This window comes from Chlamydotis macqueenii, chromosome 4, assembly GCF_036417535.1.
Source record: "Chlamydotis macqueenii isolate bChlMac1 chromosome 4, bChlMac1.mat, whole genome shotgun sequence".
Classification (NCBI taxonomy): Eukaryota; Metazoa; Chordata; class Aves; order Otidiformes; family Otididae; genus Chlamydotis; species Chlamydotis macqueenii.
The window spans coordinates 69,215,721-69,232,906 of record NC_141559.1 but is presented as its reverse complement, the minus strand read 5'-3'; the positions used below and the strand labels follow the sequence as shown (position 1 = coordinate 69,232,906).

General features: G+C 34.5%; 1 protein-coding gene across 4 annotated transcripts in view; it reads right to left on the bottom strand.

The window, feature by feature from the left end:
* The window catches only part of RAB28 (RAB28, member RAS oncogene family), a 64,702-nt gene that overhangs the window by 2,598 nt on the left and 44,918 nt on the right, over positions 1-17,186 (bottom strand). For 3 of the 4 annotated variants that reach the window (XM_086747344.1, XM_086747345.1, XM_086747346.1), the window contains exons 5-6: positions 8,459-8,562; positions 5,495-5,572 (exon numbers count right to left, since the gene is read on the bottom strand). In XM_086747344.1, the coding sequence (XP_086603470.1) occupies positions 5,495-5,572; positions 8,459-8,562 (182 nt within the window). Of the gene's footprint in view, positions 1-756; positions 798-5,494; positions 5,573-8,458; positions 8,563-17,186 lie in introns of all 4 variants that reach the window. The other variant, XR_015258509.1, reaches the window with a different exon arrangement.

Genomic DNA, 17,186 nt, shown 5'->3' with positions numbered 1-17,186 from the left:
CAATTTAATTGGCTAGTAAGGGATCTGGATTTATTAGCTGCTGATGATTAGCTGCTGATTAGCTGCTTCTTGAGTTTAATTGATCACATTCATACTATCTTATCTAGTGGACAACACTCATGATTTACCGGACTCCTGGCCTGATGTTATCAAGGGAAAGGTTGCCAAATCCCATGTAAGGCAGTAGTGGGAGTTCTAGCATTAAACAGTGTTATCTGACCTCACAGGACCTAGTTTCTTCATACCAATCTTTTGACTAGAGCTAAGAGTGAAGGGAGAGGGGGGAAAAAAAAAAAATACAAAAAAAAAAGTCTTGCAATCAGTAGGCAATTAATTGTTCCTCAAAACATTGGTCTAAATCCCATCCTGTAAACACAGGCAGGTTAGTGACCCATGCTTAGGCACACTGTAGCAAGAAACTGACTATCATAAATGACTTGGATTTTCTAAAGGAATTTCATCTAAATTAGAGTAAAACAAATACCACTGAAACATTTATTTTATTATTTTCATGGTAATTAAAACCTTGGGCTTCGTTGTATCAGTTTCTATGTCAGGCATATCATTGCCATGGTTCAAACCACTGTCAGCAATGAGAAATAATAACGTTTCTTGCTGCAGGTGCTCTGAATTCCAGATCTGACTTATCTGCCAAACTTTTTATTGTACAGCGCTGGTGGACATACCCTAGTTTGCTGAACTGCCATTTAGTTAAACAGAAAACTACACATCACTCACAAAAATCCTAGCTCTTACCAATGCCAAGGAACAAAGCTGTACCCCATGCAGTTTTTACACTACAGTTGAAAGTAAAAAATATAGAAAGAAAAACATTCGATTAGTAAGGGAGCTATTTCCTCAAATTTCATCAGACCCTTGCGATTTAAAAGGGAGAGTATTTTGAAGATTGAAAATAAGTCAGAATCTGCAATTTTCTTACTTTGGAACTGTTCCACTTCAAAAACATGCTCTACTTTCCAGTCACGCATAAAGAGTAATCTAGTTCTTTGTTCCACCACAGTTTTGTCCAAATAAAGGTTTGATTAACAGTCATCTCAGCATGTTAACAGACAAGGTTTAGTAGCTCTAGCTGAGACAGTTTAAAAACTTACCACCCCCAAATGTCTGTCCTACTCCTCTGCTGGCGGTCACTGCTGCCAAAGGAGGGTTGGTGGAATGTAACATGTACTTGCACCTCATCCTCTTCGGCACAAAGTCTGGCAGCTTCACTTAAAAACAAACTTGCAGCAGTAGTTTAAGCTAAGCTGCTCAGGTTCACCCTGATGTGGCCAAGGCACATGATCACCTTCCATTTTCTGATTCTGCTGTGGGAGTGATAAATTCCAGCAAAAGGGCAGTAACAAATAGCTTGGGTTGCATTAATACCTTAAAACTGCTGCAGCTGGTTTTTTTTAAACAATGCATGGCAAATAATTCCACTTCTAAGGCTTGTTCTTGCATTTAATAAATGTAAGTTGTGCTGTTAATTTTAAGGGGAACAAGAACGCCATGCACTTTTCACAAGAGCTTCTGCAGTTCTGCCAGTCAAAGCTCAAAAGTCAGGAGCCAAGCCCCACAAATTTATACAAGTCAAAATAATGTGTTTGGGATTCCTATTACTTATGTCTAACCACCTGTGAGTCACTTCTAAGACCTTGCTAGCAACTGTGGTAATTATAATTTATTTTAAGCACAACAAATGTGATTTTCAGGCATAAAGTAAAAAATGTGAGAAACAATTTTTAAAGAGTATTCTCAATATTCAACAATCAGTAATAATGAAGAAATGCATAATAAAACACAATTCACGTACAGCATTTCACTGTTGGCATTTTACACAAATCCAGTATTTCATCTTATACTTTGTTACCACCTAGACTGAATGAAGACTGATGTTCTCTAACAAAAATATTCAAGCAGCAACCTTCTGATTTTTCAAAATGAGGAAATCTCACATTACTCAAAATATGGAAAATTCAAAGATATAATCCAATGTGTAAACAGTGCACATTTGTAAAAATTAAAATGTATTTTACTCTCTGTTTAAAGATTAAATCCAAGTCAACACTTGCATAGTTACTGATTTAAGGATGAGTCACACTTACTATTGTATTGTTTTTATTTGTTTCTTTACAGCATTTATCTGGCATCCATCCACCTATCTACTTTTATAGTCCAAGAGATAGAGTATTAAATGCCTAAAAATTTTAAGGAACATAGTCACATAACAGTTCCACAATTTAAGGAAGCCCTGTGCCCATTTTACAGATAGAAAGAAGAAAAAAAACCCAACCATCATCACACTAAGGGACTTGTATCTGTCATTAAAAAGTCTGTGGTAAATCAGAAACCTAGTAATGACAAGATCATCTAACATCACCTCCTTCCAGCCAAGAGACCAGCTCCATGCTTTTGGGAAACAGCATCTACACATTACTTCAATTAGGCTTTTCCACTGCAGACTAATAAATTCCTCTCACGAAATGTCCTTCCATTCATCTCCCCAACAATATGAAGGTTAAAGTCTTCCTTCGCCAGTTTTTATGTAGAGACCTTCCATTTTGTATCTTAGAAAGTGTCCAGGATATTCAGTCCATACAACAATGAACCTTGAGATACAGCCAACAGACAGGCACTCCAATACAATTCCCGTTGGTTTCTCGCTGACTTAAATCGGGGCCATTTCTACAGCCCACTCAAAACAGCACTCTCAAAGGAAGCAAACATTTTACTGGTAACAAAGAAGTACTGCTTTTTCAGAGTAGACTGAAACCATGCTTGATTAGCAGAACATTACAAAGTCAAGCAGTTGCTTTCCAGCTCTCACTCTTTAGCTACATCCATAGTGTAGCACCACAGTGACTTCTGCTGTACCTGAACGGCAACAAAGAAGTTTCTTTTCTGTCCAGCTCTGGCTTTGTTTCTTCATTTCTTCATTTCTTCTTTTGTTGTTATTTTGTCGTTCTTGGTTTTTCAGGGGTTTTTTACCTTTTTTTGATCACTGTATCTTGGATTCACATTAACAGTAATGTGTGGGCCACAATAAGTATTTAATTTATGCATATTAACTACTTATAGGCTATTGCTACTGCAATTTGCATAATATCTACTTTGATCCACATATTGCATATTCCATTGATCTGCTCAACAAAATTAAAAACTGTAATTGCAATACTAAGGTAGGAGGAAGCCTACTTAAGCCTGATACCAATTTGACATAGAAAGTTATGTTCTCCTTGAGTCAAGGCTATATAGAGGTTCTTATTTGAAAAACAATCTAAAAATAAACGTTTTCTTTACAAAACTATTATTTTTCTGTATAACCCCATTTATCATATTCTCTTTTTTAATTTAAGGTATTTGCATACCTATCTACAAGCTTACAGCTGAGCTACTGGAACACAATACCACACAGCACAAAGAGGTCCAAGACTGATGTTCCAGTGCTAACCAAACAACCAAAGAAAAATTAAAGAACTCTTTATGTGCTGAATTATTTATATGCAAATAATCATAGAGCTCAGAACAATAGATGGATGGTGCCTTAGTACTAAAAGATCATTAAAAAACCCACACTCAATACTGCTCTATCTATAAATTAGAGCTTTTCAAAGTTCCTTAGCTTTGCTTGTTAAGTACGCACTATATTTTACCATTTTACTGTTTGCAATACAGTTTTCTAGTTAACCACTTCAACACAGATTGTAAACTGTGGCTGTGGCAAAACACTTTCAGAAATTACATATTTATTGTATATTTCAAAAAGCAGGAGACCAAGCTGTATGTAAGAAATGTTTTGCCTTTTAAAATAAACTTCTTGACTTATTTTGTGGTACTTGTTTAATGTTGGTAGTAACTAGCAGTTTCAGGATATTACACCACTAGAACAGCCACCTTTGGTTCAATAAGTAAATTTAAAATAAGGGTAATGTAATCACAAATGTCATTATATAATGGCATTGCCTCAGTAGTATATCTTTGTTTCTGAGGTTTCTGAAACTAGGTTTGTGTAAAATTTTTTTGGTTTAAACCTATGCACACAATCTTAGTGGAGGGAAAATTATTTTTAGAAGCAGGAACTAGGAAGAAGGAGGTGGTAAGGGAAACAGCGTTACATTAGAAAATGTCTTGCTTGCTTGCTTGCTTATTTGAACAATTAACTAATTTTTTATCTCCTAACTTTCACTGATAAAACTAAGTAACTTCTAACTCTGGTAGATACAGTTAAGCAAGTACTCACATTTTCATTAATATAGTAACAGTTCCAATTTTTTAAAACAGTGAAAATATCTTTTCCCAAGTAATATGTGAGGTCCTAAAAGAATGCTCTCATTAAAGTCATTTTGCATACACCAATTACTGAACAGCATGAACTGCAACAAAGCTCTACTACAATTCAGAGCAGGACATACAGCAGGGTTTCTGTGTGTTCACAGGGAAATCGCTATATTTACATCCTTAACTCACTGTTAACCAATGTAAGAGAATGCGGGACAACTTTCTTGACTACCTTCCCACCTACTGCTGGGAAACGTTCTCCTCTCTCTCAACCCTTTATTACTGCAAAGGAAATGGCAGAAAATCCCCAAGATAACACTCATAATGCAAAGAACAAAACACAAAATGCAAGGGCAGAAACTATGCAGGTCCTTTACTGGGAGATTATTCGGGACTGATACAGTGAGAAAAACAACTGCAGATGCCAAGAAGCCGTAATAGGTGCCCAATTGTTCGATTCCACAGGTCTGCCTGCTGTTGAGAATGGGTATACTGAACCAGAATAGGATTTGTTTCGCATTTGCACATCAGAATAAAATGGGAAATAGTGACCTTACAAAGTCAATGTTCCTTCCTCGAGGCAGACAGTCACTACTGGGGTCCTGTGTTATACAGGCACACAATGAAGACTAAAATCTGAGATTAACCAAACACAGGATTAAACATAGTTAATTCCTGACTCCCTAACTGACAAATAATATTTTTTCCTGTATGACTACAATGAAGATTGATTTAGAACATTTCCACTCACAGAAGCTTATGCCTTCTATCATTCAAATTTGTATTGTCCTAAAATGAAATTTTACTTTAAATATGCAAACAAGAACAATTTTCATTAAAAAAAAAAATGTATCTGATATCAATGTACAGCATTTAATGTATATACGAGTATCATCAATTATACCTGTATATGCATACACATAGAGAGGTTTTAATTTCTAAACCAATTTTAAAGTTCTATTTTTAAACAAATAGCTCTCAAACTAAAGGTTTTTTTCTAATTTTTTGAACACACATTTTCTTGTTTCAGCAAGTCTATAATGACAGATAATTAAACAATTATTATATTTTTAAAAGCTATTGTGAAAGTAAATAATTGTCTTGAGAACAACAGATGCAGTTTGCTTTGAAGGACAGTTACTAAATTGCAATGAGATTAAATTTTTTAATACTAAATAAAATTCTAAGAAAAAAACAAGTATTTACAGAAAATCACCTGTGATTGTTCCAATTCTGCTTTGTTTAATTTGATGCCAAGTATGTCAGCAGCAATTCTCTGAAAACACAGGAAAACCTATGGAAAAAAAATTAAATTGCATTTAAATGATCAAAACCAGACATCCTCAAGCTTCCTTCAAATACATTAAACCATTATTGAACTGTAAACAATGAGATATACAAAATTATGACCCATGCAAAACAGATCTGAAAATAACCTCATCTGGTACATTCAATTTTGTTTAAAAATTGGAGAAAATAATTCAACAATGGTACAAGGAATGAACAGTATGCTGGATTGTTAAGCAACACTTCTAGACTGCCTCCAGAGACCCAAGTTTAAACAAGCTTTTACACAACCCACCTCTCAAATACTAATCTCAGTGCTATAAAATATGAATAAGGGTATTCACTAATGTTTAGCACAAAAATATTTTACCAGTGTATCATGCAACAGAGATGTAGGTTTCTGAAATTGAGAACAACAGAACTGTGAATCAACATCACCAAAATCTCTACTGCACAAGTTTAAAAAAACATCAGCAATAAGAAAGCCAAGCAATGATATATTTGTTCTGAAGAGTGTTACAAAACATCATGGGTGTTATGCTGAACAGAAGCATCCAGGAAATAAGCAAGATGTTGTATTGCCTGCAGCAGCCTAGCACAGTTAGACTTTGGACATGGTTTCACAGATAACACCTGGGTGGCAATGCCATCTTAAATAACTCCTTTACTTCATCTCAGTCCAGTTCACCATCTTACTGTTTAGGCAGTTGCATTTTAAATGAGATAAAGAACACAACAGATGTTAAAGAGGAGCAGCTTAAGCTTGCACTGCTGCTGAACACTGTATTGTCAAGATAACGTATTTTATTTACATGGTTAGTCAACTAAGCTCACAATCTAAACTACTAACAAACATTGCTTTTCATCATGCAGCTGCCACCCTCAAAAGGTAAGGCCTGTGTAAGTGCTTTTAGTAATTTTCAATGAAAACTCAGAAAAATACCATTTTCCATCTCTTACACCTGAGATGGAAACCAGTAAGGAATTAGTGGCACAACCAACAAACTACAGTAGCTTCCAAAATAATTTCTCTTTCTCTTAACTACTTGATCTAGTACTGGTCTATTCTACTAGCATCCACACAGCAAGAAGGGAAATCCTGAACTGGCTTACCTTTTCCAGAGACCTACATGAACCCACAGCAGACTCTCAGGTGTACTGAGCTAGATCACCTGCCATGAGGATGCTTTGTGCAAAAATCATCAGGCATGAGCTCAGTGCTTTAGTCATGCAACTTGATGGACAGTAAGACAGTTAGCGATACTAAATCCTTCACAGAAGTTTTTCTCCCTTGAGGAGGCTTTTGGGCTTTTCTATGTACATAACATTACCTTTTGCAAACAAGTCTGTTGGAAAGATCTGAGGTAAATAAAACAAATCGCTTCATTTATCTTAACTGAGTATTTAAGACTCCTCCAGTCTGTAACCACAGTAGCAGTGGATGGCCTCTTTTAAAATCACTGTCTAAGATAAACACCTTGTCTTTCCTGCACAATTAACCAAATACATAAAGATTTTGAAAGACTGGTGTGCAGTAACAGTGAAAGGGTTAATTCAAATCTATATTGAAACTAAAAATGAACTACTATAAACTGTACCTCATACCTTCTCTTGTTAGGAGATATTTAAAGAGACATTTGCGGTTAATGATTTCTACGTACGTTCAGACTTACTTTTGTCTTTAAACAGTAAGTTTAAAAAAAGTACAATCAATATATATAGTGAGACGCTGCTGTAATTTGTGAAAAAAATCAAGAAGATATAATAAAGATTCTTTCATAATTTGTAATGTTAAATATATCAACCTTACAAAAAGAACTGCTTTTTCTTCCTATTACCAAATCCCACAAAAAGGTTGTCTCCTTGAGAAAGGAATACATTTTATCAGATGCACACTTCATTGACTGAAATATTATAAATTTTTTCTTGTTTATAGCATAAAAAGCTTGAATTTTCACACTTTAAACAAAATTTATGCCAAAGATTTAACACAAACTATAAGAGAATCACAATTCACTGCATTTGTGACAGCAAAACTGTTAGACTTTACAGAATAACTATTATCTTATAAAACTAGACAGTACAATATAAAGTATCAAATATCTTAAAACAAGTAATTCCATTTGTGATACAGAATTATACTTCCATATAATTGAACATGGCCTTACTGCTCAGTAACACAAAAATAAGGTGAATTACACTGTCATAAATAGGAGACAGACACAAGACTGTTCTACGGGAATGACAAAGTCATTAGGCATGTGGCAGAAATCAAGCAAACAATACAGTGCGATTTAGTTTGACTGATACAGTGAACTGAAGAAGAATCTTTTCTTCCATAGGCTTCCAACTACAACAAATAAACCAGTTAGCTCAGAGTCAAAAGACTGTTCAAAAATGTGCTCTGCAAAGCACCAGAAATACCATAATGTTCAAATTTCAATGGACCTGCAGAGGGAGTGTCTCTCATGGCTCAGGACGCATATTAAAAACTTTGATCACAATAGTGTCTTGTGATATCAACTGTTGAAATTTTCTGTATTGATGGTCTATAGATGGGACTCCACCTGGATTCGAGGAATACATTTAACTACAGGCTGACAGCAAACAGAGATCCAGCTGGTCTCAGTTCCCATGCTGATGTATAAGCGAGACCATTTCCATAATGAAATCATACCTCAAACTGCAAATCAGATGAGAAGCTACTGTAATTAATAAAGAACACATGCAACTAGACAAAGATCTGTTTTTCACACAAGTAGGTAGGCAAAAATGTCCTGCAGCAGCCAAAATACTCAATAGTTTGATATTTGACATATAATAAAACTGCTACATCACATCCCAGAATAATGTCCCAGAAGACATTTACAAGGTTTTTATTTTTCGTACTTACAGAATCTCCTGTCTTGGCTGACACGAAATGGCTACTGAAATTGTTTTCCTGACAAAATCGTTGGTGCTTGTCAACTTTCACTGTGCGCATGTGCTCCAAGTCAACTAAAAATAAGTTGAAAAAAAGGCAAAATTAATACAACGGAGCCCATTTAGTTACCTATCTTAGAAATTATATTTTGGAAACACACCAGGTGTAATTTTTTCCTTTACAGATGTACACAAAAGTTTATTTCTTTTTATAATTATTTGCCAAAATAAAAATAACTAATTATCTCAGATTAATTTTCTTTCCAAAACTAAAATGAAACCACAGTTAAAATTATACGGTCAAATGCAAGAAATTTGTATCTGAAAGGTTAAATTTATTTCTGGATACACACAATAAATTTGTAACAAATTTACTGCTAACTACATACAAAAACCAGAGACAGAACTATATTTTGAACATTCTATTAGACATTCCAGTGTAATCTAAAGACTTTTACAAAATAGATTTCACCAAGAACATCTGAATCTACATATTTTTTCCTAAGAATAAAAATGTAAATGAGTTGTCAAGAATTTCATTGCAGAACAAGGTAGAGCAAAAATATTCACGTTAATAAAAAAAGAACTGAGGAAAAACACTGATGCTTAGTTAACTTGTATATGAAGCTTCCAATTCCACAAATGTATGGTTCAGAAAATTAAAAACAGTAAAATGCATATTTCAAGACTCACATGCATTTTCATTTTTATCAGTTTACAACTACTGGAAGGAGAACAAAGCTTTCAAAGGGTATTTTATATTGAAAAGTACTGGTTGCTTCCAAAACAACATGGAACTCAAGTCTTGCACAGGTTTTATTGCGTACATTCCAGTTTCTCCAAATCTGATCCTAAGGTAACTGGAAACTATATTGAACAGTTTCTCTTTTTATTGCATTACAGTTCCTATAAGGGTGTTGACTCAATGCCATCAAATTATAAGGCAAATATATTCAGGATTTAAGGACAACCAGGCTCTTTGAGTCAATACAGGAAAAAAAAACTTAAACTGATTTCCTGAGGAAGGGACCCAACTGACTTGTAAAAACTTGTAAATTTGCAAATCTAGTAAGCCCGCATAATAGTGTCATTTGATTATCAGCTGAAAAAAATGCTCTCCTACTACATAAAAGGCTTTATTTTAAAATGATATTGGAGGTCTTTAATTTGTAGGCTCTGGAGATTTTCTCTTGGAGATTTTTAGTCTAACAGGGGATTCCTACATCCCATTTATACTGCTTACCTTGGTTAATGTGGAGTTTTTGCCACATATTACTGTTCCTCGCACATCAGTAAGGCCTTGTTTGTAAGAACAGGCCTAAAATCATCCAGTTACCACAGGCATTAACTTGTGAAGGACTAAAATACTAAGCTATTAACACTAATGTTTGTAGTACACTTTTTCAAAATACTAACCATAGAATATACAGTTTCATTTTTAAAAGGAAGAAAAAATATATTTATCAAGATAAAACCCAAAGCTGATAACAATTTTGTCAAAAATCCATGCAGTCTACATAACAGCTACTTAATTTTTCTATCTGAAAAACCACTACCAGGAGAGAGTCTCTGTTGAAACCCTTTTAAGAATAAAATACAGCACACTGCCTAAACCATACCATTATTATTTTTACTCTTCACATATTAGCTGTAATGCAGCTAGGGAAACACAACAGTGAGATTACTCTTCAGGGAAAAATAAACTTATATTCTCCTTCCTCCAAATTTCACTCACTGTATTTCTTTGACTATATCTGAACTCCAAAAATCTACACATGATTACAATAAAAATAGATAGATAGCATTTACACTGTATTCCTCTAAAAAACCATGACATGCTTATGTAAGTCCACAAAGACAAGCTCACAAGTTACAATCTCTCTCAAACTCTCCTTCCCAGGAAGGACAGTTTAGGGAGTGGAAGGACACAACAGCATGCTAAAAGGCTGATGAATTTTCAGGCAGAAAATGCCACTGCCATATTGGAAATCGTATCCTCAAATGTATCCTATTTTCTATTTGAAGAAATCTCAATAATAAGACATGGTCTGTTGAGCGTATAAATCACTAAGGAAAAGAAATTTAAAGCATACGAGATCCTAGAATCTAACAGACTGAAAGTGAAAATAAAGGTGAAATTATGTTTCTGAATTTTGTGTAATCCTCAGTCCCTCTCCCCACTTACAAGTATTTCACCTTGTGTGTTCTGAATTATGGGCAGTCTGCTGTGAACTGTACGGTTACTGTTACGTTAGATAACTGCCAGGTAACTGTCCATGTGCACACCCTCAGTACACAGTAAATGCAAGGCAATTCATGTTACATTAGTTCTCAATGAAAGAGGGCACAGTTTTACTACAAGAAAAGGGTTTCAAGCGTTAATAAATATTTAACCATACAAAGTTGCAGTTTGCAGTCAATGAAAGACGACTATGCTAACTCAAATTACTCTGCATTGCCACAGGCTAAGTGCACAATCATAGACAGTTACTGAAGATCAGCTAAAATACAGTGAATAGTTACCCTCCAGTCCTTTTTTGGAACATCTGACGTTGGTCAGCTCGACAGCCAGATAAGTCTTTCCCAGCTTTTATTTAGACATCACAGCAAAAAGACTTTAAAGAGGAATTTGAAGGAGAAAAAATGATATTCTAAAAAGATGTTTATAAGGAATGAAGGGACTTTACAAAAAGAAAACTAACAGCTGGCCAATGTGGGCTCATAAGATGAGCCAATTAACAGCAGGAATAGATATCTTGGGATGAAGGATGATACTAGAATGTACTCAAGCCATGAAAAGTTTAAATGCAAAGACAAGTAAGTTTTGGATAGAAAGGAAGAGAATCATATACACAAATACAATTTGATTTTCTAAACTGGGAAAATGATCTTGCAGAATATTCTAAATGACTCCATAACATTGCACTGGCCAAGAAAAAGGAATTTCTGAAATTAAGATGCAAAATAAGAACATTTTAACTGTGGTAATGGTTATGATAGGCCATATCTAACAAAGATCTAAGGAAAGAATCTGCAAGATTTGGACACACATCAGACAAACATTTAGAGAAAGGCCCAAAGTGAAGTTTACGTGCCAGATGGTACAGTCATCCTCATTTCAAGTGAATGAGAAAGAAGACAATGACAGGGGAAAATTAATTACTCCATTTTTACCAAGTAGAATATAAACTGATGGATAGAAATTCACAATGGGATGTCTAAAGAAAAGACAAGGATTTTAGTCTGGGAAGTGAAGAGATTTAACTATTTGCAAACAGTGAATCTCTAAAGCACACAAATGTTACAAATCAGTATTTTGGGATAAGTGCTTGGATAAAAACTCTGCTATCTACATTAATAAACTATGTTTTCTGATCACAAAAAGCTAAAGCAACCCCAAGATGTTTAAGTTTTACAGAATGCAGTGAGATTTTTTTGATCTATCATTTAGAAAATTCTGAAGATCTTAAAAATGAGACTGGCAGACAGGAATGGTAGTTAAAGTATAAATTAGCAAAGCAATAGTTAAAATATCAAAGGAGTACATTGGTAATTCCTTGACTATCCAGGAAGCACTTAGTATATTTGCATTAAATGGAATACTTAAATAAACCACACAAAAACTGACATCAAGAGAAGCAGAGGGTCATCACAAGCAATGGGGGGGCAAAGAGAAAGATAGGTTATAGTATTGTTTCCTTGATTGGCCTGACGAGGACAGAAAAAGGGGCTCATCAGCCATCAAATTAATTTTAAAGTCCCTTTCTGAGAAAAGGCATCCACAATATGGGCTGGTGCATTTTGCTCATTTTTATGCCTGAAATATACACTACGGTCATGCCACAACTACAAAAAAAAAACCACCAAACAACCATGGTTGCCAAATATGCTCCAACAATTATCTCCCTTGCCTTACTTTTCCTCTCCTGCAACTCTGTTTCTAACTAACCAGTCAAGAGCCCAACTTTTTATTTCTCTGGAATAAAGCTAAACATTCACCTCTAAGCTTGTCTAGTGTGAAGAGTAATTTCAATTAAAGCTAGCAAGATAAACTGCCACTCCATAACAAACAGATCTATACATATTTGTACGTACATGTATCCCATAAAGATACTGGCAGAGCAAAAACAGATTAGGAACTTCAAGAATTCAGACATGACTTACACCAAGCCAGACAGATCCAAGCAAAAATCTCCCCTCAAAGGTGAAACCAGCATAAATTAGTGTCTGCTGTAGCAAAAGTAGGTAGGGCTTACTAAAATACTTGTTTCTCATCAACTTTGTAGAGTTCAATTTTGATTTGCAGGTGAGATTAAATAGAGATCTCCTGAAGTGAAAAAAGAAAACAGAATCTAGGGGAGAAGTATGGAACTCCCAGAGAAATCCCAAGGATGCTCCCTTTAAGGCATTCCTGAAGATGTGAGAAGAAAACCAGGTAAGAAAAACACTGCAGAATTTAGGTAAGGAAAAAGATGTAAAGTCATAGTCACCGCTGTGGAGAGCGTGTGACATTTCAAAGACAACACGCGCAAAACAGTTGTTTTAAGTTAGGACCAGAGAGATTTGATTAGGTCACATCTTCAGGTGATTTATAGAAACAACACTTTCATTATCCTTTGAGTTGCTACTATACACCACTTATTTGCAGTGAAAAACTGATAGTGTTAACTCAAAATGGAAAAGGAAATAATATTTTAAATGACTGTCTGCAAGGCTAGATATCAAGTGATAGAAAAATTCTGAGCAAACACTCAAGACAGTAAATATAGTTATTCAAAGTCAAATCTCTATATAACTTCACTTGAGATATGAAGAGTAAGTCACTGAAATTTTAGTTTATTGGGTAGAAGCAGGGGAATAGAAAAGCACTAGAAAGTGCTGGATAAAACACAAATGGGTGCTTTAAAATCTACCCAGACACAGCCATTCAACAGCAATTCAATCTCGATTGAATAATTCTACTACTTTTGACTTGAGACTCTGAAACCACTAGTGGTAAATAAATTAATGCCAAATTTGTTTCTCTGACATTATTTAGACATATATAGCATTCCATAAGATTTTAAAATGGCCTGCAACAAGCCACGTAGCACCATTGTAAAGTGACAATCATTTCTATTCCATTCCACCACATATATGTGGAAAACCAATAGTTAAGCAGCTTAAATACTACTTTAGCTCACCTGCCTCACTGAAATGAACTAGGACACATATAATTAGCTCACCAGAATTTGCTGCAAGGAATAAAGTGTGGTATCAAATCCCACAGCTGTATTGTCTTAAAATTAAGGCAATAACAAATTTTTAACAATTTACCAGAGTAATACAACTAGTACAAGCATGAAGCCAGTAAGTATTTTAAAATATGTAACATCAGTCAGAAGAATTATGAATGTCCTGGTTTTCTTATCCTTCAAAATGCTGAAAACATAATAATAGTATATTTTGATTTAAATCGTCACACAAGCAAATAACTGCACATACTCTAAAAAGACAACAGAGTATCATTTATGCAAAATGTAAAGGCTGCTACTCATGCTATTTATCTCCCTTTCCACAGGACTGCCAGTTTATTCTTTCATATCACTGGAGAAGAACTCCCTTTAAAACTACGGAGTTTTTTTTAAGTCTGAAAACATTCATTTTGCACGAATCTTCCTTTCAGGTAATTCTGAAAGAAACACAAATATATAACTTGTACAGGTACTTCCAAGCAGCTGAAAAAATAGTGACAGTACTAGTTCAGAATGGCATAAACAGCTGAGTGGCATGCATAATACATGTTAAGCGAGTCTGGCTGCTTAATAGTTTGTTGGCATTTCCCCTGGATCGTTAGAATACACTCGCAAACTATAAGGCACTATACAGTCTTTTTAGATGACTATACCAGTGATAACTAACCTAACCACTTTTGAAACCATACACATGAAAAGAAACATGAAAGAGACAGTTCAGAGAATTTCAGTAAAGGGGCGCCTCTCCACTCCAATCTAACAGGCTTTCATTTCCAAAGCTTGCGATTGTAATAACTGCGAGGGAGTCTGTTACAAAGGTGCAGTTCTCCTCTTTAAGCGGAATTTGTTTTTTAATTGAGAATTACAGTGTTTTCCATTAATACTGGTATTAACACATAAAAGAATTTACTGCTATCTGTTTTCTTAGTTATCATGCATATTATAACTATTTCATATTTTAATATAATTAAGGGTAGTTTCAAGTTATGAGTAAACATCTGTATTAATCTATAGTACCACACAAAAATATATTCTTTTATAGTATGCTGTGAAAAATGAAATATAAATCTTTCTGCAAAGTATTTGCAGCTGTTCACACAAGGTATAAAATTACATAATGTTTAAATAATGAGCTATCACGATTAGCCCACACAGACATGACAAGTAAAATGCTTTAATAATTTATTAATTTGATTTACATGTGCTTAAAATTATGTACATATTTTCTCTTCTGAAAATACTCCAGGGTCATAAAAAAGGGGGCTGTATATGATGATCTCTTTTTCATCCTATTTTTTGGTATAATTTCAGACTGATTCTTAAGAACAAAACTAGCTTGAGCATCTGAAAACCTAACAGCCCGAAGATGGTAATACTGTTAGGCAGTATCATCCTCATGCAGTACACACTGCTCAGCAAGTGCAGTCAGTTTAATTTCAGAGTGTGAAGGTTCTGCTTCTCCCATGCATAAGCAAAAGTGCATGAAAAAGGGAATAAAAGAGGGATTTCTCTAAGACAGGCCAAATATTCACTATTCTAAAGAATAGTGGGCAATAGGATTTACTGCCCAGTCTATGAGACCTCTGCCCCACAGCACCTCAGCAGAGCCTAACTTTGCAGGTCCCACTGCTCTCAGGCTTCTTCTGCCATAAGCAGTATTATTATCCAGTTTTAATTCTAATTCTGCCATCACTCCAAAGAAAATAGAGAAAAAAGGCAACAAAAACCTCCCTATTTTTTTATTGCTCAGCTTACCAGTAACCTACTGATTTCCCACTAAAAGACAGAGCTACTTCATTATGCCTTAGTTTTAAAGAATATTTGAATGTGTTACTCAGAAATAGAAGCGAGTGTACTTTCATTTTCTAATCAGACACAAAGTTTCCTTCTGTGTAAATAAAAAAATCATCTGATATAACAAATATCTGATGTTATTAATAACTATCTGCTATAATAACATAAGAGTAATTATGAATTATGGAGAAATATTAATAAATAAATTTGACACTAAATCGTACCAAGTCCGCAGCACTATCAGACTTTGTATATTACCTAGCTTTTCAAAAATCAATTTTCATTTGGTACTTTTAAATTATTACAGCACACACTTTTCAAATATTCAAACCTAAATGTCAGAGTGCAAACTGCAGCTTTTTGTAGTTAAATTTTATTAAGACTTTCAATCTTTTTCTCACACTAAAATTGTATAACTGCCAAGAAAAGAAAGCTCTTTCATGGAAGTCCTGAAAACTATACCACTACTCTCATATAAGGAAGCTCAAAAATACAAATACAGTTTCAGTACAGATTTTCTCAGTAATTTTTTTAGGTTATCAAGAAAACATCTAGAGTGTTGATCTGGTTATACTCATGTCAGACAAACTACATGTCACATTAACTACCTCCAGGAAGTTATTCCAAACACAAAATAAACTGTTTATGCCCCTTCTCAGATAGATAGCATGACAGATTGTTATTAGTTGAAGACAGATGAAATACATTAATTTGATTGCAAGCATGTGTTTACTTTCTCACTGTCATGTACACTCTACTGCTGATGCTTCCCTATGAGGACACAGTAACAAATCAAACATTGTATTATAAGACTTGCTAAGGCAGAATAATAATAGCTGGTGCTGCACTTTAATACTTCAAAAACTATACTTAACATTTTCAGCTACAACAGGAAATTACTGGTTTCAGAAAGCAAAAAAAAAAATTGATAGCTTAAAAACTCTTGTAACTTACACAAAACACTAACACTTCCTCCTCTAAAAAATAATCAGAATTATCAGCAAATAGGCTTTGCAATTATTAAAAAAAAATATAACTTTCTAAATGTCAAATCTATGATCTGAGCTCCTTCTAAACTAAAAGACAAATTCTTACAGATATAAGACAAGAAAATGTATGCCTAATACAGGAAAGGGAAGGTAAGCAATTTCTAAGTCTCCAGTTAAAAACAGAAAGGCATCTTGCCTGCGAAGTGAGGTTTGCCTGGTTTCATGCATACCTCTCTTATGGGCCTCCACTTATTTGTACAAAGCCTATGTGGAATTCTCTTTCCTCTCAAATGACATACAAAGACAAAAAATCTGTGATGAGCTTCTTAGAATAAGGGTACTTCACACAATAAAATCTGTTTGATTATGCTAATAGCTTGTTCTAACACAGGAAATAATAAGAAAGAATGTGTTTAGCATGATGAGTTCTCTTTGATTCGTATTTATGGAAGCAGCATTAGCCTTTATATTAAGTTTTCCACATAAAAACACCCCATATTAAATGAGACTTGCAAATACTGTTAAACAATAAGGGATTATAGCATTTTGTCTAAAGCCATAAAACATAGTGATTCTTGTGCATCTTCAGAAGACAAAAGGTTAACAAGTTTAACACTTCTAAGACTTAAAGTAAGTTTGAACAACAAAAAGAGCAGCCAGAAGCAAACGTCTGTCTCAGCAC